The sequence below is a fragment of the Camelina sativa genome, chromosome 7 (assembly GCF_030686135.1).
Source record: "Camelina sativa cultivar CO46 ecotype springtype chromosome 7, ASM3068613v1".
NCBI lineage: Eukaryota > Viridiplantae > Streptophyta > Magnoliopsida > Brassicales > Brassicaceae > Camelina > Camelina sativa.
Genome location: NC_141886.1, coordinates 26,624,936 through 26,646,229, shown reverse-complemented (window position 1 = coordinate 26,646,229; position 21,294 = coordinate 26,624,936). Strand labels below are relative to the sequence as shown.

At 35.7% G+C, this 21,294-nt stretch overlaps 6 protein-coding genes across 9 annotated transcripts; 4 read left to right on the top strand and 2 right to left on the bottom strand.

Moving 5' to 3' along the window:
- Positions 1-989: 989 nt before the first annotated feature.
- On the top strand, positions 990-3,450 carry LOC104702437 (UDP-rhamnose/UDP-galactose transporter 1). Its single transcript, XM_010418289.2, has 5 exons — positions 990-1,687; positions 1,812-1,996; positions 2,089-2,289; positions 2,574-2,735; positions 2,821-3,450. The coding sequence occupies exons 1-5, from the start codon at positions 1,552-1,554 to the stop codon at positions 3,178-3,180; spliced, it is 1,044 nt and encodes a 347-aa protein (XP_010416591.2). The 5' UTR covers positions 990-1,551; the 3' UTR covers positions 3,181-3,450.
- Positions 3,451-4,421: 971 nt separating this feature from the next.
- On the top strand, positions 4,422-7,359 carry LOC104702436 (uncharacterized protein At1g76660). Its single transcript, XM_010418288.3, has 3 exons — positions 4,422-5,150; positions 5,719-6,817; positions 6,906-7,359. Exons 1-3 carry the CDS (start codon positions 5,112-5,114, stop codon positions 7,076-7,078), a joined length of 1,311 nt encoding a protein of 436 aa, XP_010416590.1. The 5' UTR covers positions 4,422-5,111; the 3' UTR covers positions 7,079-7,359.
- A 1,343-nt stretch (positions 7,360-8,702) lies between these two features.
- On the top strand, positions 8,703-9,525 carry LOC104702435 (calcium-binding protein CML38). The gene has a single exon (XM_010418287.2). It carries the CDS (start codon positions 8,858-8,860, stop codon positions 9,404-9,406), a length of 549 nt encoding a protein of 182 aa, XP_010416589.1. The 5' UTR covers positions 8,703-8,857; the 3' UTR covers positions 9,407-9,525.
- A 1,631-nt stretch (positions 9,526-11,156) lies between these two features.
- LOC104702433 (calcium-binding protein CML39) lies at positions 11,157-11,989 on the top strand. Its single transcript, XM_010418282.3, has one exon. It carries the CDS (start codon positions 11,410-11,412, stop codon positions 11,887-11,889), a length of 480 nt encoding a protein of 159 aa, XP_010416584.2. The 5' UTR covers positions 11,157-11,409; the 3' UTR covers positions 11,890-11,989.
- On the bottom strand, positions 11,960-17,783 carry LOC104702434 (tetratricopeptide repeat protein SKI3). Of its 3 annotated transcripts, XM_087459328.1 has the most exons (20): positions 17,685-17,783; positions 17,458-17,583; positions 17,035-17,358; positions 16,862-16,945; positions 16,696-16,746; positions 16,492-16,584; positions 16,261-16,401; positions 16,086-16,166; positions 15,764-16,008; positions 15,514-15,685; positions 15,270-15,382; positions 15,135-15,192; positions 14,991-15,056; positions 14,680-14,892; positions 14,509-14,560; positions 14,029-14,402; positions 13,835-13,929; positions 13,475-13,717; positions 12,440-13,278; positions 11,960-12,347 (listed from the first exon to the last, which is right to left on the bottom strand). In XM_087459328.1, exons 2-20 carry the CDS (start codon positions 17,524-17,526, stop codon positions 12,154-12,156), a joined length of 3,507 nt encoding a protein of 1,168 aa, XP_087315454.1. In that variant the 5' UTR covers positions 17,527-17,583; positions 17,685-17,783; the 3' UTR covers positions 11,960-12,153. The 3 variants fall into 3 exon arrangements, with proteins under 3 accessions (XP_087315454.1, XP_087315453.1, XP_087315455.1); XM_087459327.1 differs by having other exon boundaries at positions 17,458-17,769; XM_087459329.1 differs by having other exon boundaries at positions 15,135-15,178; positions 17,458-17,692.
- Positions 17,784-17,944: 161 nt separating this feature from the next.
- On the bottom strand, positions 17,945-20,847 carry LOC104702432 (uncharacterized). Of its 2 annotated transcripts, none has more exons than XM_010418280.3 (10): positions 20,456-20,847; positions 20,304-20,382; positions 20,042-20,104; positions 19,706-19,954; positions 19,205-19,617; positions 19,026-19,125; positions 18,894-18,947; positions 18,718-18,810; positions 18,490-18,618; positions 17,945-18,378 (listed from the first exon to the last, which is right to left on the bottom strand). In XM_010418280.3, the coding sequence occupies exons 1-10, from the start codon at positions 20,551-20,553 to the stop codon at positions 18,067-18,069; spliced, it is 1,590 nt and encodes a 529-aa protein (XP_010416582.2). In that variant the 5' UTR covers positions 20,554-20,847; the 3' UTR covers positions 17,945-18,066. The 2 variants fall into 2 exon arrangements, with proteins under 2 accessions (XP_010416582.2, XP_010416583.2); XM_010418281.3 differs by having other exon boundaries at positions 20,304-20,376; positions 20,456-20,791.
- Positions 20,848-21,294: the final 447 nt, after the last annotated feature.

Below are 21,294 nucleotides of genomic sequence, written 5' to 3'. Positions count from 1 at the left end.
CTATGATGCAAAAGTGTCGGTCCTTACTCCTTGTTTTTGTTCATCCTTTCAATAATGTAATAATCATCGCAACATTTTTTGGTAGCCAAATTGAAGGGTGCATAGGACAGCATTACTTGATATTGCCAAAAAAAACTACAAGAAAGAGTGAGGGTAAGTTTTGGATTTATTAATAACTCAAAGCCAAGTGTTCCTAGTTGATGCTATACCCTTAAAGTGTGTGTTGTGTATTATTCCTTTATCTTGTGGTTTGGGGGAAATTAATGTGAATTTGGGCTTGTTATAAGACAATGATTGATGTTGGAATCTCACATGAAAAAGCTCTTTTGTGACAAATGTGTTGGAGATCATGTGTTCTCATTACTATATGTGTTGAGGCACAGGCTAAGTTGTGCAGATTTTGTCCTCTTAGAATGACTTATAATGCATTATTAGCTGTCCCTTTTTATTTGCATACGGGAGAAATTTACAAAGGACCCATCATTATTTCTTAGACTATTTATTAAACACACAAATACAAAAGCTATAGTATATTTTGTTGTGGTAATGATTTTTTTTTTTTCCCTTATTGGAACTTAAATGATACGGTAATGAATCAAATGGCATTAGCTGGAACAAAGGACAAACTCAATAATTTAGTTTCGAAAATGCTTGGCTTGAGTGTGACGGTGTGACTGTGAGTCTGTGACCAATGGGAAATTGTGATTCTTTCTATTATTTTCGAAAATTATGGTTATTATAAAATGTGTGAAAGCTTAACTCCTAGCCGTTGATGGCTTGATGCTATATATTTTTTTCAGTATAGATCTTCAAACAATGTTAGAAAATGTTAATCGATATGTCCCAAATGTACATTAAATTTAATATTACTATGTGGTTTGAAATAAATAGATAATAATCCAAAGTACGTCTTAATTACCGTTAAAATTTCGCTGTTATCAGTTCCGTGTGGCTTAATATAAGACGTAAGTACTGTTATTAGAGACGTCGTTGATATAGATTTAAACGCACAAAATAATCCTTAGTACAGAACTCATCCTGAAAACTAATAACAAGTGGACCGAAAGAGAAATAAAGAAGGTCAAATATGGTAAACGACACGCGTCAATGGAATAATAATCATAAATTTAATACCTAAAATAAAAATAAAAAAAATTCGAAATCTCTTCAAAGAAATGAATTAATCCAAGGATAGCATCAATGGTGGAAGAAGAAGCTTGCTTGTGAGATTATTATATCCTATCCAGCGACGACGAGTCAAGCAGTAGTGAACCATAAGTAGTAGTAGCACAGCACAGAGTGTGTGTGATCGAGAGAGAGAGAGAGAGACGTGTTTGTGTTTGTGTTTGTGTGTTTTCTTCGCCGCTTCTACGGCGTGACCCAGATCTCGTCTCTTCCGTGTTTGATTCACTAGAAATCTGCAGGCGAGAATCGAGATTTATCAGATCTCGTTTTCGCTTGCACTTAGGTTTTTTCAAAAAAAAAAAAAAAATCAAATCAAATCAAATCGAGATCTCCGGATCTGATAGTGTCGGTGTTCAATTTTCGAAAATGGAGAAAACTGAGAGCGAGAAGAAATCGCCGGTGTCTGACGTCGGAGCATGGGCTATGAATGTAATCAGCTCCGTTGGAATCATCATGGCTAATAAACAGCTCATGTCCTCCTCTGGTTTCGGATTTGGCTTTGGTATGTCTCTCTCTCTCTATCTCTCTCTCTCTCTCGCTCTCTGATTCTGATCTACACCTCTCCCATCTTTAGCTTCACACTTTCACGACTATGATGATTTCTTTATTATAATATTATTCCACAGCTACAACTCTTACGGGGTTTCACTTCGCCTTCACTGCACTTGTTGGTATGGTCTCAAACGCTACAGGACTATCAGCTTCTAAGCATGTTCCTCTTTGGGAGCTTCTCTGGTTCTCCATTGTTGCTAACGTCTCCATTGCTGCTATGAACTTTAGTCTTATGCTCAACTCTGTTGGCTTCTACCAAGTAAAATTCTTTCTTTTTTGACTCTTTTCTGTTACTCTGTTGAAAGATCTTTTCGTTTTTGATTTTGATTATTTTTGTTGTTGCTCACATAGATTTCGAAATTGAGCATGATTCCGGTGGTATGCGTGTTGGAATGGATTATACATAGCAAGCATTACTGTAAAGAAGTGAAAGCTTCTGTTATGGTTGTGGTTATTGGTGTTGGGATCTGTACTGTCACTGATGTGAAAGTTAATGCCAAAGGTTTCATTTGTGCATGCACTGCTGTTTTCTCCACATCTCTCCAGCAGATTGTAAGTTTTCCCCTTTCTTTATGTTAGATCTGTGGCTTTGCGTGTTTTGATCTCTCTTTCGTTCTTGAAACCGCAAAGCCTCAAACTTTTCTTGGATCTGGAGGGGAACCTTATTGCCCCTTTGATCTCGATTTATGTCTTTGTTTGGCCTCTTAGATCTGAATTCAAAAGCTAATCTGGGAGACACAGTTTTCTCTAGTACTTGCTGGAATCCTGAAAAGGGCATTTATTCTCCAGCAAGTGTTTGGCTGATAAAAATTTTCATTTTTTTCTTTGGATAACAGTCAATAGGTTCTCTGCAAAAGAAATACTCAGTAGGATCTTTTGAATTGCTGAGCAAAACAGCCCCAATCCAAGCCATTTCACTTCTCATCTTTGGCCCTTTTGTTGACTATTTCTTGAGCGGCAAATTCATATCTACTTACAAGATGACTTACGGCGCCATCGTAAGTACATTTTTTCAACTTCTCTAAGATTGAGATGACTCAAACGTAAACACAAAATCCTTACTCTTATCTCTCAATTTTGCAGTTCTGCATTCTTCTCTCCTGTGCATTAGCTGTTTTCTGTAACATAAGCCAATATCTCTGCATCGGAAGATTCTCAGCGACATCCTTCCAAGTTCTAGGCCACATGAAAACAGTCTGCGTCCTCACATTGGGATGGCTTCTCTTTGATTCCGAGATGACATTCAAGAACATCGCCGGGATGGCCATAGCTATTGTTGGGATGGTGATCTATAGTTGGGCGGTTGATGTAGAGAAACAGAGAAACGCAAAGTCGACGCCACACGGCAAAAACAGTATGACCGAAGATGAGATTAAGCTACTCAAAGAAGGAGTTGAGCATATCGACTTGAAAGACGTTGAGCTCGGTGACACTAAACCATAAAAGTGTGTGTGGTGCTTATCATCCAATTTCAAATTACACGTCGAAACTGATTCTTTATACAAATATTTCCTTTGTGTGCTATTTTCACTTTGTTCTTTCCACTTTAGATCATTTTGGGCCTTTAGAAAGCCCAAATATCCTTCTTTGCTTAAAAGTACAAGACCCATCTTAAATAGTGATATGTTCGTTCTATATAAAGTAATACAGAAATGTCAACTGAACCATGTGAGTTTTATTCATTTAATATTATTACACTAAGAATTACCAAAACAGATATTTTTGTATTTTATGAATGATTCAATGGCATAAAATTTTCTAACAGTGTGACCAGTGTCCAAATGTTATAAATTTGGTGGAAACGAGCATAATAACTCAGGTCATGAGTCAGGACATGTGATGTGTGTTTTAAAAAATACAAGAAAGTACATGTGATGTGGTTTAAAGCTATAAGGGAATGATTAAAACAAAAGCTAGGAGGGTTATTTATTTCACTGGGAGCTGTAAATAATTTTTGTTAATAATAGATTTGTGATTGGATTGGGCATGAAAAGTTTTACTGGATGGTGGTAGTAAAAATAATAATAATAAAAAGTTACTGAGTTAAGTAATAAGATGGGAAAGAATTGGGGAGGTCCCAGTAATATGAAACCAGACCCCAAAAAAGATCCAAATCCTACAACTAGGTACCATGCTATTACTAGGCCCTCTTTTTCCTCTGCTTTAATGTCTTTATTGGAACCCTCAAAACCTATAGACAATTCATAAAAGATCAAAACAAAATTTTAGAGAAAAGAATCACCTATTTTTTTTCTTTTTTTTTTTTACCTTTTTTCTTTTTACCTTTTTTCTTTTAATCTTCTCAATTGCCGAAAATATGATCAATAAATATATTTTCTAAAACAAAAATTTTAATCTTAGTTCATAAAATTAGGGTCACTAATCTTCACATATCTCTTCTTCCTCTTTTCTTTTTTTTTGGGCCAAAATCTTTATTAATCAAAGCTTTGTTTTTTTCAACTTCCAAAGCCAAAATAATCACAGCAATCTTGTTGTTCTTGATAAGTCATTGCATTTATTATTTAAACCTCAATGGTGGTCGCTTGACTTAGCAGTTATACATACACTGATCTTGGACGTGTTTTTTAGACCAAACCAAAAAAGCAAATACTAGAAAAATTTGACTTTTACATGTTCTCCCTTAACCCTTATTAGTAGTAGTAAACGTCCTTCACGTGCTCATCGAATCAACTTTGTAAAGGGTTTAGATTAGATGATGTAGTAATTTACCCATATAATGACCGACTTAAACCTCAATTTTTTCCCAAAATGAGGTACCAATTAAATTTCCAAAAATCTTAAAACTTTTCTTTCTTTTTTGCAATATCAGAAAGTGTGAAAACCGAAGAGATTTAACATTATTAACAGAGTTCTTTTCTCCTTTTTTTTTTTTTTTTTTTTTTTTTCTTTCTTTTACTTTTCATTTTTGTTTTGTGTTTTGCTTGAGCGAGAGAGCTTTTTTGTGTGTGTTTTGTTTTTATCTTCTTTTTTTTTGGCTCTCTATCATATTCATAGTGGTAAAGTCACATTCTGATTAAAATAGAAATGCTTTTTCCATCGTAAGGGATCATCTTTTCATGCCGATTGCATCAGTGCAGATTTCCTTATTTACATCTCTTCTCTTCTCAAAAATTTCCTCTTTTTTTCTTAATCTCTCTCTCCCTTACTCCACTTAAAAATATCAACTTTGTTTCTTTCCCAAATCTTTAATTTTTTGTCTGGATCGTATCAGTGAGAGGGTAGAAGAAGATTGTGAGAAAAATTGAAGCAAACCCACAGATGATTACGTCCTCTGTGACCTGAGAAAACCCTACTCAGAAGAATAATAAACCTCAGTGCTTTTTTTTTTCTGACGAACAGAGACACACTTACTAATGGGTTCAGAGCAGCATAGATTTCTTCAGCAGGAGCAGGTTTCTCTCTTCTGTTCCTTTTGAATTCCTGTTTGTGGGTTTTAGTTTCATAGTTTCACTCTGTCTCCTATGGTTGTCTAAGTTGTTTCAGATTTTAAAGTTTTCGTTTTTGGAAAAGTTGCTTCCTTTTTTTTTTCTCTCTCTCTTGCTACTTAGATCTGACTCTCCAACTCTGTTCGCACTAATCTGCTTTTTTTTTTTGTTCACTTGATAGAGCAATGTTCTTTAGGGTTTTATGTTGAGTCTCTCCTCTGATCATTCTAACACAGTGTTGCAGCAAGTGATAATTGAGAAATTGATTAAAAAGTTGACATTTTCTCATTCAATTAGTTTAAAAATTCAAGCTTTTTTTTGGGGTTGTGATCTAGATTCGATGCGTGTAAGCTTCTAAGATTACGTTTTTTCCAAAAGAACATAACTTTAGATCCATATTCATGGTTTTGTATACACGCTTGATTCACTTATATGGGGCACTTATCTTCTTACTTTCCAGATCTCTTTTACATGTTTTAGCTTTAGTTAAGCTCTTTTACTGAAGTGTGTGTGTGTATATGTGTCCTTTTACCAGAGGAAGAGGTGGGGAGGCTGTTTAGGAGTGTTCTCATGCTTCAAGTCACAAAAAGGCGGAAAACGAATTGTACCTGCATCTCGCATTCCGGAAGGTGGTAATGTCTCAGCCTCACAACCTAATGGAGCTCATCAAGCTGGTGTCTTGAATAACCAAGCTACTGGAGGAATCAATCTATCACTTCTAGCTCCACCATCCTCTCCTGCTTCTTTCACCAATTCAGCTCTTCCTTCAACTGCTCAGTCACCAAACTGTTACTTATCACTGGCTGCAAACTCTCCTGGAGGTCCTTCATCGAGTATGTATGCCACTGGACCATATGCTCATGAAACTCAATTGGTCTCACCGCCTGTTTTCTCTACATTCACTACTGAGCCATCGACTGCTCCTTTCACTCCTCCTCCAGAGCTTGCACGTCTGACTGCTCCTTCTTCACCTGATGTACCTTATGCTCGTTTCTTGACTTCCTCCTCTGGTAAAGGTCATTACAATGTTTCAAGTGATCTTCAGGCTACATATTCTCTTTATCCCGGAAGTCCAGCCAGTGCTCTTAGATCACCAATCTCACGGGCTTCAGGAGATGGGCTATTGTCTCCTCAAAATGGTAAATGCTCAAGGAGTGATTCTGGCAACACCTTTGGGTATGACACAAATGGTGTCTCAACACCTTTGCAGGAGTCAAACTTCTTCTGTCCTGAAACTTTTGCCAAGTTTTACCTGGATCACGACCCTTCGGTTCCTCAAAATGGTGGGAGGTTAAGCGTGTCGAAGGATTCAGATGTGTATCCTTCAAATGGATATGGAAACGGGAACCAGAATAGGCAGAACAGAAGTCCCAAGCAAGACATGGAGGAGTTGGAAGCTTACAGGGCTTCTTTTGGGTTTAGTGCAGATGAAATCATCACAACTAGTCAGTATGTAGAGATCACTGATGTGATGGATGATTCTTTTAGCAAAGCGACTTACTCTCCAAGCGATGGACAAAAGCTGCTTAGAAGAGAAGTAAATTTGCTGAGTCAAACAAGCCCCAAATCAGAAGCTGATCTTGATTCACAAGCTGTGGACTTTCATTCACCAAAGGCATCAAATGGCTACAAAGGTGAGTATTATCGCATGAAATCTTAAACACCTTGCAGAGAAAATATCATTCATTGTGTGCTAAATTGTATCATAATTGTATGGCTCAGATCACAAACAAAGAAACCAGCGCATCCACGCGGATGAAGAGGCTCTATTATCGAGAGTGGGTTCTGTAAAAGGAAGCAGAAGCTATCCCATCTCGAGCTCTGATGCAGAGGTAGAATACCGAAGAGGAAGAAGCTTAAGAGAAAGCAGAGAGAACAGACACAGGATAGGCTGATCAAGACAACAACAACAAAGCCAGCTCTGTTCTTAAGGTCTTCTAAGTTCTAAAATGTGATCATGTGATGCTAACTCTTGAGATAAGAAATCTAGTTTTTTCTTTAAGTATATATAGATATATAAAAATATATATATATTACAGATGGTTTTTTAGTAGAAGAATGATGTTATATATATAAGAGAGCAAGGGTGAGAAAGTGAATGCTTGTTTTTTAGTTTGACATGGCTTTTTTGTAAGACCCATCTTTTATCTAATTGCAGCTATCTGTTTTGAGGTTCTTTAGCCGATCTCTTCTCTTCTTTTATGCATTGTTAAGGACTTAAAAGATGTTAGACTGGAACTCTTGAATGTTAATATTATCCTAAGGCTTAGATAATTCTTGATTTTCTATATGAACATTGACATTGTTGTGAGAACATTGACATGCTCTGATAATTGTGTTTATACTAAAATTTTGTATTTTTAATCAAAAATTTGCAAGTTGTAAAGTCTAGTTCACCTTTATAATTGGAATGGAGGTTTTTTAATCAAAAAGATTTTTACTAGAAAACACAGAGACAAAACAGTAGTAACACGTTAACTTTCAAAACATTTGTGAAAGTAGTCTCTGTATCTCTCTATAGTCTGATGAGTTTCTTCCTGTGTTCTAGAATGTTGCTGGACCGGGTCAATATTATTGGGCCAGATTAGATATTGGGTTGTCGACGTTGCTTACGTTTGAGTTTCATCTTGCTTAAGAATTTAATCTATCGAATTAGTCTTTTAATTAAGGAAACATTGCCTTAAATGCTCTGGTCTGCAGCCGTTTTGTGACCGTTAACCCCTAATTAATTAATAAAATAAAGTTAATTATAGAAAGAAAGCGCGACTTTAGAATTTGGTGAAAATAAAGACTTTTTTTGCAATTTCAGGCACTACATTTTATATTTGTTTCAAATTTTCAACAATGGGAAAAACAAATTCCTATTAATATAATAAATTTTGAAAACTTCTTATTTTCATTATACTTTCACGAATAAATGACGTAATCTTTTGTAAAAAAGAAACAAAAAGAAAAACACTACAAGCAATAGAAAAAGAAAAAAACTTTTTAAATATTCCCTCCATTTTTTGTTTCATAATATAAGATGTTTTCAAGTTTCTATACAACTTTTAAATTAGTTTAGTATTTTATATTATGGAGTATTTTATATTTTGAAATAGGGAGAGTACAAATTTATTTGCACTGTTTCAATACTATGTGCAAATAAGAGTGCCCCGGTTTGCGGAAGATTAAGTTTCATTATCAATCAATCATTCTCTTCCACGTAGTCAATACAAATGTATTATCTTCTTCTTCTCTTCTTCTTCTTTCTTAAGAAAAGAAAGAAAAAAAGAGATATAAGACTATAAAAGAGGTGAAGCTTCCAAGCGCCCACCGATAAAAAATCTCGTGTACAATGCAAGTGTCAAAAACAAGTGGCCGGTGTGGTCTTTATATTTTATTGTTTACTATTTCCTCGTCTTAATCCAATTAAAAAGGAAGAAAAAGCGTGTTTTAAACAAAAACATGGTGGACCTATTAAAGAACTCGTTAAATATATCATAAATATCTAAAACACTAATCTCCCACGTCTAATACACAACAAATTCATTATCACAACTTGACGAGACACACACACACACACCTATATATATATATAAACCATTCAAACCTTTTTCTATATATTTCTCATTCACTTTCCAATTCGAAAACAACACAAAACAAAAATAATAAACCTATACAAAACTTGTCTCATGAAGAATAATAATACCCAACGTCAATCATCTTTCAAGAAGTTCTGCCGGAAACTGTCACCGGAGAGGAAAGATTCAGCCGGAGAGATACAGCAACATAGCAGTAGCAATGTTGAGAACAAGAACAGAGACTTAGAGGCTGTTTTTGCTTACTTGGATGCAAACAGAGACGGTCGAATCTCTGCGGAAGAGCTTCAAAAGAGTTTCACGACACTAGGAGAGCAGTTGTCCGATGAAGAAGCCGAAGCTGCGGTTAAACTGTCTGATACAGACGGAGATGGGATGTTAGATTTCGAGGAGTTTGCTCAGCTTATCAAAAGAGATGATGATGAGTTTACAGAGGAAGAGAAGAAAATGGAGCTCAAGGAAGCGTTTAGATTGTATATTTCAGAAGGTGAAGAGTGTATTACACCAAGAAGCTTGAAGATGATGCTAAAGAAGCTGGGAGAGTCAAGAACAACTGATGATTGCAAAGTTATGATTAATGCTTTTGATCTCAATGCTGATGGAGTTTTAAGCTTTGATGAGTTTGCTCTTATGATGCGCTAATATGATAGTTATTATCACCTAGCTCCAATATTGTCTTTCTGTTGTTCTTTTTATTTGATCTTCTACTGTATATAATGTTAATGGCTTGTGACGCAATAAACACGATTCTTATTTGACCATTTGTGAAACTTTGTTATATTATTAGAGAGGATGTTCTTCACAGGAAAGGGTCAATTTACCATAGAGTCCATTGTGGTTTGACCATGACTCTGCTCATAGTCATATATAATACCCTGAAATTCACAATTCAAGACAAAAGGTGGGCATGTGCAATCAGTAATATGACAGTAACAAGATTCAAAATGCGCCTTTGTCAGATATTTACATAACGGTAACAATTAAGGAATTTAATAAGATCCCCTCCCTGCCAATGAGTTTCTTCCACTTGCCTATAGAGTTATATTAACAGTTAAAATTTCTAACACGTCCTGATGATGATTTTTTATGTCCATCTCGAACCGAATCTCATTCCTGGACCGTCAATATCCATATCGAGCTATGTCATTTTAGATTTTTTGATACTATGTTATGAATTGGGATATTAATTCCAAGTCAATTCGTTATGAATAGATCGATTATGTTGTATTTATATTAGTTTTAAGTAAAGTCCCATCTAATTCATCTGTAGGGATTTGTAACACCTACTTACTGTAAAACAAAAAAACAAAAAAAAACATCAAGGCTGAAGCCAGCCAAGTTAAAAACATTAAGGCTCATACTTCTCCTTGATACATCTCTATGTATACATTTTTGGAGACATTTATAAAATAAATCTTCAAGTTGACACTTATTTACAGTCATGCCATTGACATTAAATAACTAATTTAATAAATAAATTAACTCTATTTATATTTGATTTTTTTTATAGAAACTAATTGTTTTAAAAGGTAACAAACATAATTGTAAATGTATACATATTTTATTTCTTTATTTTATAAGAAGGTGAGTGAAGAAATACTGTTCTTTAAAAATTTGAAAAATTGTTTGATAAAAAGTGACTTTTAGACTCACAAACTATATTTTATTTTCACGGGTTTCGTATGATGAGTTTTTGCGGATTAAAAATCTTTGAACATGTTGCGTGATCTGCCTAGCATGACGGGTTTGGACTATAGAACCAACACTAAAATTATTAGTTTATTTCATATACTATAGATTTGTAGTCATAGTTTGAAATTTTAACTTATAAATTATTTAGTATATGAACTACAAAATATTACACATACTACAACACATTCTTAATATTCTAAAAAAAAAATTGTATACACATAAAAATATACACTAACATACCATATAGGCATATACCTCTATTTAATTATAGAAAATAAAACTAAGTGTTTTAAAATTTTATATTCTATCTAATAACAAATTTAATATAATTAGGTTATAAACTGTATAAAACGTAAGAAAAAAATATTCTAAACAAAATTATAAATTAATTATATAAAATTTAATTAATTGGAAATTTGAAAACTAAATAAATTAAAAATATTATTTAAAATACATTAATTTTTAATTTATTCCGGTGGTGTACCGCGGATGAAAACCTAGTTAGTGTTAAAAACAAAGACAAAATGCCAGTAAATTCTATTTTATATTTTACCATTAAACCTTTTTTTGGTACTACTACTTCTTCTAGATCTACCTAAATTTAAGAAAGAAAAAGCGTGTTTAAAACATGGGGATGACAGTCATGTTGTAACGGATATACTAATATTTCCTTTCAGCTAGATCTGGAAGACCTACTAATAATACTACTACTTCTTCTAGATCTAAAGACTAATAATATAAGTTTTATTTTTTCTAGATCTAAAGAACTAGTCTAAATCTCCCACGTTTGATTCGTTTCAATTTCTACTTTCTTATTCTTGACTTGAAAACACACCCATATATATAGAGAAACACTTTATACCATTTTCTCATTCAACTCTTAAATCAAGAAGAAAGAGCCATACTTGTAAACACACATACAATACCTGCAACATTTCTTTTTCCTATTCAAAATGAAGAATATTCAACGTCAGCTATCTTCATCTTTCATGAAATTCTTAGAAGACAAGAACAGAGACCTAGAGGCTGTGTTTGCTTACATGGATGCAAACAGAGATGGTAGAATCTCTGCTGAGGAGCTTAAGAAGAGTTTCATGACAATGGGAGAGCAAATGTCTGATGAAGAAGCCGAGGCTGCTGTTAAACTGTCTGATATAGACGGAGATGGGATGTTGGATCTTCATGAGTTTGCTCAGCTTATCAAAGGGAACGACGAATTCACAGAGGAAGAGAAGAAGAAGAAGATACTGGAAGCTTTTAGAATGTATATTGCTGAAGGGGAAGATTGCATTACCCCAGGAAGCTTGAAGATGATGCTGATGAAGCTAGGTGAGTCGAGAACCACTGATGATTGCAGAGATATGATTCAAGCTTTTGATCTCAATGCTGATGGAGTTTTAAGCTTTGATGAGTTTGCCCTCATGATGCTTTAAGCTTTGTTGCTTCGTCTTCTATAGTTTTTGTTTGATATATGGCTATGTAAATAAGGCTTTGCAAGCAATATCCAAAAACTTGTTTTATATATTATCAAAACATCATAGTTCATTAAAAAAAAAATTCATCTTGTTTCAGTTTCAATGTACATGAATCCTATTTCATTGTGTTTCTATTTGGTGTTACACAAAAACTACATATCAAAGCATCATACAAGAGAAAAATATATATAACAGAACAGATTGGATTTCAATTTATAGTTCTCAGCTCATGGGATGTTGAACAAGCTTATCCAAGACCTTCCAATATCTCAGACAAGAAGGGTCTGTGTGAATCGCCCTAGTCACCCATTTCTCAGGGCTTTGGTAGTTTTCAATCCCTGAAGCCGTTTCAGGTCTGTCTTCTGATTGTCTTGCGAGTATATGCATCTGGAAGTAAACCTCAGCAGGTCTCATTTCTGTCCAAAAGTATTAAAAAATAAAACTTCAGTTGTGCTCAAAGTTTTGGTGGAATACGAAAAGATAAAGATTAGGACATCTGCAGTCTAACCTGGTGGCCAGCATAACCATTCAAGACGAAGATTCTTCTCCCATTTCTCTTTAGAGCCAAGACTACCGTGTGCTTGAGCTAATAATATATACACGATAGGCAAAGGAAACAACGAACTCGCTTGAACTTTGCTAAGACTTTTTACAGCCAGTGAGAGGAACTGCGAGTCATTAGACTGTCTAGCCAGCTCCATGCAGACAGCACCATGGCAGAGAAGTAGACAGCTCTCTGAATTAAACAACGAACAAGCTTGTGCAAGGAATTCCTCTGCTAAGAAAAAGTCTTTTTTCCCGACGGAATCTAAGCCACGAGCTAAACTATATACACCCATCCATTCTTTCCATGAATTCTTCTTCTGGCTCGAGCATTCTTGTAGGCTCATCTCTAAGAAGTTAGCATCAGGTTCCAGATCATATTGAGATTCTATGAGCTTCAGGCATATCCAACCAATATTTAAGTCAGTCTTGAGCTCCAAACACGCTCTGTATTCCTCTTGCATGCTTCTGGTACTCCCTTTTATTGCATAGGCACGGCAAAGTTGCAAATGTCCTAGAAATAAGTAGCTACTTGGAAGCGAAAGGGAAGAAGCTTTTCGAGCATTGGCAATGGACTCTGCTATATTTCCCTTCTGCAAACTGATCTCAGAAGCACAAAGCAGAAGCTGGAACTTTTGATATTCGCCTTCCTTCGAACATGTCTCATCAGAGAGTGCCACAGAGATTAGACGCTCAATAGCACTACAAAGTTGGCGAGGAAATCTCTGCTCACGTGCCTTCTGCACGAGATTCAGAATAAGCAAGTATCTTATACCGCTGTTCCAAGGTTCTTGATGCAAGAATCTGCGAATTGGAAAACATTTAATAGTTATAGTGAAAATATATTTTTCTACATATTACGCCCTTAGCTCTCTACCATATACGAGAGATTCTGAGCACAGGTATCAAAAATTGAGTAATAGATGATGAAAGGATCAGTGAGAATTGATCAATTCAGATTATGAAAATGCTAACATGGTGACGAAAGATTCTCAAATACCTTTGCAGTTCCACAACAACAACAGGAGCATTCAGACACTGACAATGGCATGTCGGAAATGAGAACCTTGGAGCTATATTGCCAATTACATTGCAAGCAACCGATCCTCCACCAAGGACCTCCAATGCGGACTTCAGACCTTCCTTATTTACACAGTCAGAGACATTTATGATACAACATCTACTAGCAGTACAGGCATCCTTCATTCCTTCACCAGCTAACAAAATATATCCAAGCAGATTCCTAATTCCAAAAAATCATATTTCCAAGTTATGATTACACTACCAACATATCATTACACAGTTAAAACATAGCACGCTTGATCAGCTTATGTAACCTCTGGTACTGATCAAAACTCACCTTATCAAATTACTATGAGGGTACATATGAATAACTTTTCGGAGGTGGGCAATCCCCTTCTCAAATCCAAGGAAATCTCCTGCTCCAGTTTTCAGCTGCAATATCCAGAGTGGTGTCATTATAATCCAGAGTTTAAACAAATACAGCATTCGAAATGAAAGGGCCAACATGATATTCGAGATCAACAGGCTCACCAATTTGTTGAGTGCGATCAAATAGTGCATTGCAACTATTTCTTCTTGTGATGTAATATAGTTACGAGTGCTTGCAACAATCGACTGAAGTCTATCACTCTGATCAAGAGAATGGATGGCAGATACTATAAAGCTGATTTTCGAACTCTGGAAGAAATCCTTTGGCATTTTCTGGATGCTGGTTATAGCAGAATCAACCCCAGATATGCAATAGAGCAGACTACAGATAAAACTGATTGGGGAGGCTATTGAGGGTTTTTCCATGGTAGATATCCTAGCCCCCAGATCTCGAATCACTGAGAGAGCCGAATCATTCTCACCAATCTTCCACAGAGAGAAAGCATATATTTGCAAACCTCCGGCATCAAGCAAACCTTTTGGAAAATTTGATTAGATATTAGTAAATTTATTAACATTAGCCTCAAATTTGCATGAAACCCCAGTCTTCAAACAGGGGGATGAACAGTCTTAAGTGCAAACCTTTTGACTTCAAATTTGTGCATTCCATAACAGATTCTTTGAATCGTCCTGCCTGCACAAATAGTTTAAGTGAGTACAATATTTGCATTTGTATTTGACTATTGAATTATACCCAATCTAAAAATAGCTTTCAAAAAGACATGTTAACGGAAAGAAGGGTGGGCATCTCACCTTGCTGAGTGACCTGACCAAGTTCATAGATACTTTTCCAGCATGAGATTTCACTGAATTGTCGGGGTAAATACTCATTGCAGATAGTGCCAGCCTATAAGAAGCAATGGCAGTGTGATAATTATTTCTTGCCTCACAAACTAGCCCGTGGAGATTATGGGATTCAGGGTAATAAGGGGTGCGCTGCACTGCCTGCTCAATGCAAGCAAAAATCTGCAACATAGTTTCAGGAGCGGGAGTTATTTAACTCACTTGATGACTAGATAAAAACCTGTGTAGATAATAGATATATAACACATATGTGTTTATACCTGCGGAGATGATATATTTCCCTGTAGCAAAGCAAGCCATGCCAGACCAACCTGGAACTCCGCAAGCTGGACAGAATGATACCACGCCTCAATTAAAACCATCACACTTACATGTAAGTAAACCACAATTAAAGCAGCACTTACAGGTGATATCTGTGCAGCTCGTAAACAACTCTCGAAAGCCTCGTCTGATGTTGACTCCCTGAGGTGTTAATTAGTCTATGGGGGCAAATTGTATTTCGAAGACATGAGAAATATTTTCACATAAAAAGCAACTACCTCGCATAAGTATCAGCTGAGCCAGCCCAAGGTAGCGCAAGTGTAGGATCTATGCTTCTAGCACAATCAAAAGCCTGCTTTGCCAATTTCATTTCGTCCGATTCCCTGAAGATCTGTTTAATGCAATCAAAAAGAGGAAAACCGTATCTGACGTCATTAACATAGGTGAAGCAAAAATGCAATTCCTGGTAAAGCTAGGATATCCAATACAAATCCAGAAAGACAAAAATGTTAAATACAATACCTGACCCATAAAAGCCCAAGCAACGGCTAAAGATACATCCAAATGCAATGCCCGGATCAAAGCATGTAGTTTCAAAGCATTATTATCAGACATACAACCCAAAGCAACCCAGAACTCTGAGGTTTCGCATTCAAGCAATAATGCTCCCAGAGCCATCTTTTCTGGTAGCTTCCTGATAGAGTAGTCAACTATTACAAGGGAGCGCATCAAAAACTAAGAAAATGCCAAATAACGTTTAGTATAATCTTACCAAGAACTTGAAGTTTCAGAGTCATTGCTTAAACTTGAAACAAGATCACAAGTTATGGCTATGTCAGTATAAACATTAGCTTGCCAAGGGGCTAAGTGTAGAGCTCGCTGGTAACAAGCTTTGGCTGACAATGCAGCTGAGTAACAAATGCTTTTCCAAGAAAGGATTGAATCACTAAATGTTTTTAACGTGAAATCTGAGTTTTCAGTTCCAGCAGACCATGGAAAGCATCTAGCATATGTAAGCTGCTCAAGAATTAAATATTAGATCCCCAGCTAACGGGCGAGCTTTACACTTAAAATACAAGGACAGCCTAAAGTACCTGAATATCTCCATACAATTTCCAAATACAAGACATGTTGCTGGACAGTTCACTAGTTTCTTTTGCAGCTTTACGAGCATCCTGTAGTGAATTTGCAATAATCGTTCTCTCATATAGGTATATATTGAAATATGGATGAAAGCAGGAAAAAACACAGGAGTGTAGTGTTATTAACCTCCAACAACGAAGCTGCCCATCCAAATGCGCCCAAATTTATACATTCCTTTGACCAACTAAGCAATCCAGAAGCAAGACCATAAAGCACCGAAATATTCTGAGGTGAAATCTTCAACGCTTGCTCAAATAGCTCCACACCCTATACAAATACTATATGAGACTTCTGGAGCCACACAGACAAACTTTCCAAAGAGGTAATTCTGAATAGACGTGGTTACAAAGGTTTTACCTTTCTATATGAACCAAGCATCAAAAAGATATTTGCACTTTCCACTAATGTAAAAATCTTGGTCTCATCTAATTCAATGGCGCGGCCATACGCCTGTTGTATCATTGAGAAATAAAGTCACAATAAAAATCAACAAAAACTCAAACCACTTCAAGAAACTGGGAATTCACAAAAAAAAAAAGACAAGGAAACAGTGTATTTTACCTTGATAGCAGCAGTAAACATTCCAAGTCGCTGGTAAGCCAGGCCTAGAGCCTGCAATAACAAACACAAAGAAAAACAAAGATTCCCGTCAAATTCCGCAACAGACTAAAAAACAATGAAACGAAAAAGGTAAATAACTGGAGGGCGAAGAGAAAAGGACAATTACTTCCCACAAGTCTGACAAGGTAGGATAACCTCTAATTGCATGTTGAAGGCTCTGAACAGCTTCAGACCACTTCTTCTGATGAAGCTACACAATAGAATTCATGGCCATAGATAAATTAGCAATCAAAGTAATAAAAGAGATAGCAGAAACAGAGAAGGCCAATTGAACAAAACCTGAATGTAACCCAATCTACAAAACGCCCAAAAAGCCTTAGGAGACCTCTCAGAAGCGTCACGGCAAACAGCAATCTCCAAGATTTCTTTCCCTTGTCTGTCAAACAAATCGCACAAAGCTTCTCCGGAATCAGAATCATTAGGGTTTATCAACACTGCTCTCTGATAACACTTAGCAGCTCGGTTGAGATCAAGCGTCACACGCGAGTAGTAATGCCCTAGATACTTAAACGCCGCGGCATTATTCGGGTTCAACTTCGCCGACAACACAAAACGCTCCGCCGCTTGCTCCGATTCTCCAACATTATCCCACAGATACAAACCCTGAAATCAAATCATCAAAATTTTCAATTTTTTCCAGATAACAAGAGAACCCATAAGTAAAAGGAACTAAATTTCATCATCAAAACAAAACTAAATTACGAGTTCGAACTGTAGAGAAGAATCATCTGGGTTCGCCTCTACAGACTTCTTAAGTTGCTCCAATTCCATAACAATTCAGAACGAAAAGATCGAAGATTTCGAAACGACGAGAGAATAATTTTCAATCTGAAGTGAAAAAAAAGTAAGAAGGGAATGATTAAACATGTGAATCTCTTCCTTCTTGTTTACTCTATCTCTCAACAATTCAAAACCCTAACTTTATTTACCTCTCACCGGAAAACAAATCATCGGCGTCGCAGAGATACAAAAAACCAAGCTAGCAATTTTTTAGTTGACCCTTGTAATATTATCAAAATCAAAATCACGTCCTGCATTTTTCTTTAAATCTCATTAAACCCTGGAATAATTATTAGGCCCATAAGCCCAAGTATCTACGCTTTTAAGACCCGGTTTGATTTATCGGTTTTCTTTCGGTTATTTTCGTTATTAAATCTTAATTAGTTCTCGCCTTCTCGGTTTATGATGATTACAAACAAAAACACTGGTTTTACAATTTCTCAGTGAAAATGAACACTAATTGTAATCAAATTATTTAATTACATGGGGAGGACCAAAATAAAAAAGTCTTTTGAATAAAAACATCACGTTTTATTTTTTTGCTCCGACTAATTCTCCGGCGATGACATACCGGAAGCTCAAATTTTCGGGTAGCCATTCAAAATTTTTAATCTTCTTCTCCTTCAAACATTTCTTAGCAATTTTCCTAGCATCTTCTGGTAAACACTGAGCTGTTGCTTCCATGAGCTTAGACACATCCATTGACATGTCTTTGACATAATGCTGAAAGATCTTTGGCAACAAAATCTTTGTGCCTTTGTAAACACGAACGTTACTTCTGATATACTCTTGTTTCGCTTGTCTTAGATCCCGGAAGATTCTATCCGCGGTGTAAACTCGAACCTAGTAACAATTAATGATCTATTAGACTATTACTGTTAATGCCACATTTAGAAGTAAACTGTAAACACTAAGATTCATTTAGAGTTGAAACGGTTTCTTGATTATTGTTACCGTAGGATCTGTGAATGCTCCTGAAGAAATAGCGAAATGAGCTAGAGCCTCGGGGTATTCCAATGCGTAAATGTGTCTAACACTACAAGTTTTCGACTTTCTTGAAGGCGAAAACAGCGTTTGGAGTAACTGCAAAATGTAAATTGAAAGTGGAAAGTTTACTATATGTGGTCAAAAGTGAAAATGAAAGTGAATTAGCAAAAAGGAGACAAAGATGAAATGGTTTACAGGTGATGGTGATGTGTAGTGAGGTCTGATTCCTAAGATTGAGCTTTGGATGATAAAAGGGTTAATGCGATAGCCTCCAATATCATAAGCTGCCTGTGGTAGGTAATATGAAAGATAATTTCTTAGTAAAAACATCAAATAAGTGTTGCTCTGCTAAAATGATAGAGATTTTAAACCTTCAAAACCGAATTGTTTCTTGCGCGGTTGTGAGTTCCATAAGCTAAGTAAGCCTGCAAAGAAGAATATTATCAAACAAGAAAAGATAAAAGAAACATATTAAAAAGAGGTTTAAGAGCTAGTTCACTTACATGCATCACAAGAGCATTGTGAATGTTGATCCAAAACGCGAGCTTCTCTTCACGTTTCATTCGACTCGGATCAACTTTCTCAAGATTTTGAACCAATGATCTGCATACCAAAAAAAATTCATATCAATCCCAATTATATAAATGTACATTGTTACCACAAAACCATATAAACTTTTTACCTGAAGTTTTGCAACATAAGAGCAGCGTAACTGAAACTACCATCATCTAAGTGTACTCTAAGAGCCTCTATCACAACAACACCACAAGGCAAAACATTGCCTTGATCTTGACAGTGATTCAGCAAATGATCCTCACTCGCGCAATTCAAGCTCCATTTATCATCATTATTAGATTTGGAAGAGAAAATGGTTGAGGCGTTCGACATCGATGAAGCCGGGGAAGCAGGAAAACAAGTGGTGTGATTGGTACTCGTTGAGCTTCTTGAAAGTGTACAATACACAGAAGAAATGCATCTCATGATATCTTCAGAGAGTTTATTCGGGTTTATGAGGTTATTATTATGATCAACTATACAAGATGATCCTAGAAGCTCTCCAAGACTCTGATTACCAGTAACTACTCTAGTCCCTTCCTGAAAAGAATAAAAACACAAAAACAGGTTAATTAAGTATTTATTTATAATCATATGTTTAAGTTGCTTGATTTGAGTTTAAGTTTACCCTTGAAGATAAGGCTTTTAAGCTAGTGTTGAAACTCCGAGGATAGGAAATTGGTTTCTGGTAAGGCTGATAATGAGTTAGTGATGGTGAAGTAGTGACAGAACGAGATAAGGTTGTAGCAGAGAGGTTAGAGTAGGAATTAGGAAGTTGCTGCTCGAAAGATTTTCTGTAAAGAGATAAGAGATATCGTTCCATGTGTAGAATCTCTAACTCAACAGATGCAATCTCCTTCTTCAATTCTTCTGAAGACTGTTGAGTGAAGAAAAAAAAAATCAAGATTCAAGAAGACATAGCAAAACAAGAAAATCAAAGATTTTGAGTGTTATAAAAACGAACCTTTGGGATCAGACAGAGATTGGAGTTTTGGTGGGTTATTAAAGTCTTCTCAATAGGTAAAATCTGCAATTTGGAGGAAATTAAAAATACATCTCTTCACTTTCATGTTAATGAAAAGTTTTCATCAAACCATATAAACAAAACACACAGAAGAAGAAAAAAGCAGAGACTTTTCTTGTTATTTTTTAGAAAAAAAACATATAAAATTTTTTTTGGGAGAAATAAAAAAGGGAGGAAAATGAAATGATTTTGGAGACCGTACAGATATGCTGTCGGAAGAGAAACTTGAAGGTGACACATCAACTACACTCTGCAAAGCCATGTTCTCTCTGTGACTGTTCCTACAGAAACAAGAACATTGTAACTTTGATCCAAAGATGATGCAGTATACTTATGCAAATTGAAATCGTTTACCTCGGAGAGTATGAAGAAGAAGAAGTAGGAGAGGAGGAGGAGGAAGAAGAAGAAGATGATGATGAATATGAGTATGCACAGTTCATCAGAGCCATCATTTTCTCACACTTTGAAAGCTCTCAAAGCTGAAAAGGTCCAGCCTTTTTTGCATCAAATCTTAAGTTTGGTTATGTGACTTCAAAACCTGAAAAGGGGATAATGACTTTGTAACTTTCCGGGAAAATGAGCGAGAAGTGAAGAAACCGACATTTTTATTTTCCCCGGGGAGTCAGAATTTAGCGGGTCAAGTTAACTCTGTTTTTTACTCCACTTACCTTTTTTTTTTGGTTAAGATCTGAATTCTATACTATATATTTTGTATTTATATATCTGTCAATGTCCTCTGTTTTCATATTTATGGCAATGTTTTTCTCGCAGTGTAATTCCACTACTTCCACAGTCCCTTTGCATGTCTATATTTTACTCATAAATCAGACCTCCAACAATATATAATCTAATATAAATGCAATAAACAAATTACAAACTAAGAAGATCATTAAGATTAAAAGAAATATATATATATAAATGATGAAGTTTATGCGGTTTTGGCGTAATCAATGTGTTGCAAAAATATGAATCTGTAAAAGGTTTATACTCTATAGTCTATACTGTCTAGTAGTGGACTTATTAGTAGCTAATAGAACTGGTGAGATTATTGAATGAATGTTTTAATTACATGCAAAATACAAATGATTAGCTTATACACCAAAAAAAAAAAAAAAAAAAAAAAAAATCTGAAAATTTAAGCATACTTCTATAACTAGTATAGAAGAGAAGTGAGCTACTACTACTACTATGCA

What these genes read in the sequence shown, in the direction of transcription:
- LOC104702433 (XM_010418282.3), top strand. Translation starts at nt 11,410, where the DNA reads ATGAAGAATATTCAACGTCAGCTATCTTCATCTTTCATGAAATTCTTA.
- LOC104702432 (XM_010418280.3), bottom strand. Translation starts at nt 20,553, where the DNA reads ATGATGGCTCTGATGAACTGTGCATACTCATATTCATCATCATCTTCT. An exon ending in GAAACAATTCGGTTTTGAAG is followed by an intron (nt 18,811 to 18,893) that starts GTTTAAAATCTC and finishes TACCTACCACAG; the next exon opens with GCAGCTTATGATATTGGAGG. An exon ending in ACTACACATCACCATCACCT is followed by an intron (nt 18,619 to 18,717) that starts GTAAACCATTTC and finishes TACATTTTGCAG; the next exon opens with TTACTCCAAACGCTGTTTTC.
- LOC104702435 (XM_010418287.2), top strand. Translation starts at nt 8,858, where the DNA reads ATGAAGAATAATAATACCCAACGTCAATCATCTTTCAAGAAGTTCTGC.
- LOC104702437 (XM_010418289.2), top strand. Translation starts at nt 1,552, where the DNA reads ATGGAGAAAACTGAGAGCGAGAAGAAATCGCCGGTGTCTGACGTCGGA. An exon ending in TGGTTTCGGATTTGGCTTTG is followed by an intron (nt 1,688 to 1,811) that starts GTATGTCTCTCT and finishes ATTATTCCACAG; the next exon opens with CTACAACTCTTACGGGGTTT. An exon ending in CCACATCTCTCCAGCAGATT is followed by an intron (nt 2,290 to 2,573) that starts GTAAGTTTTCCC and finishes TTTGGATAACAG; the next exon opens with TCAATAGGTTCTCTGCAAAA.
- LOC104702434 (XM_087459328.1), bottom strand. Translation starts at nt 17,526, where the DNA reads ATGGAATTGGAGCAACTTAAGAAGTCTGTAGAGGCGAACCCAGATGAT. An exon ending in TCAGCTGATACTTATGCGAG is followed by an intron (nt 15,193 to 15,269) that starts GTAGTTGCTTTT and finishes TTAACACCTCAG; the next exon opens with GGAGTCAACATCAGACGAGG. An exon ending in TGATCGCACTCAACAAATTG is followed by an intron (nt 13,930 to 14,028) that starts GTGAGCCTGTTG and finishes TGGATATTGCAG; the next exon opens with CTGAAAACTGGAGCAGGAGA.
- LOC104702436 (XM_010418288.3), top strand. Translation starts at nt 5,112, where the DNA reads ATGGGTTCAGAGCAGCATAGATTTCTTCAGCAGGAGCAG. An exon ending in GATTTCTTCAGCAGGAGCAG is followed by an intron (nt 5,151 to 5,718) that starts GTTTCTCTCTTC and finishes TCCTTTTACCAG; the next exon opens with AGGAAGAGGTGGGGAGGCTG. An exon ending in GGCATCAAATGGCTACAAAG is followed by an intron (nt 6,818 to 6,905) that starts GTGAGTATTATC and finishes TGTATGGCTCAG; the next exon opens with ATCACAAACAAAGAAACCAG.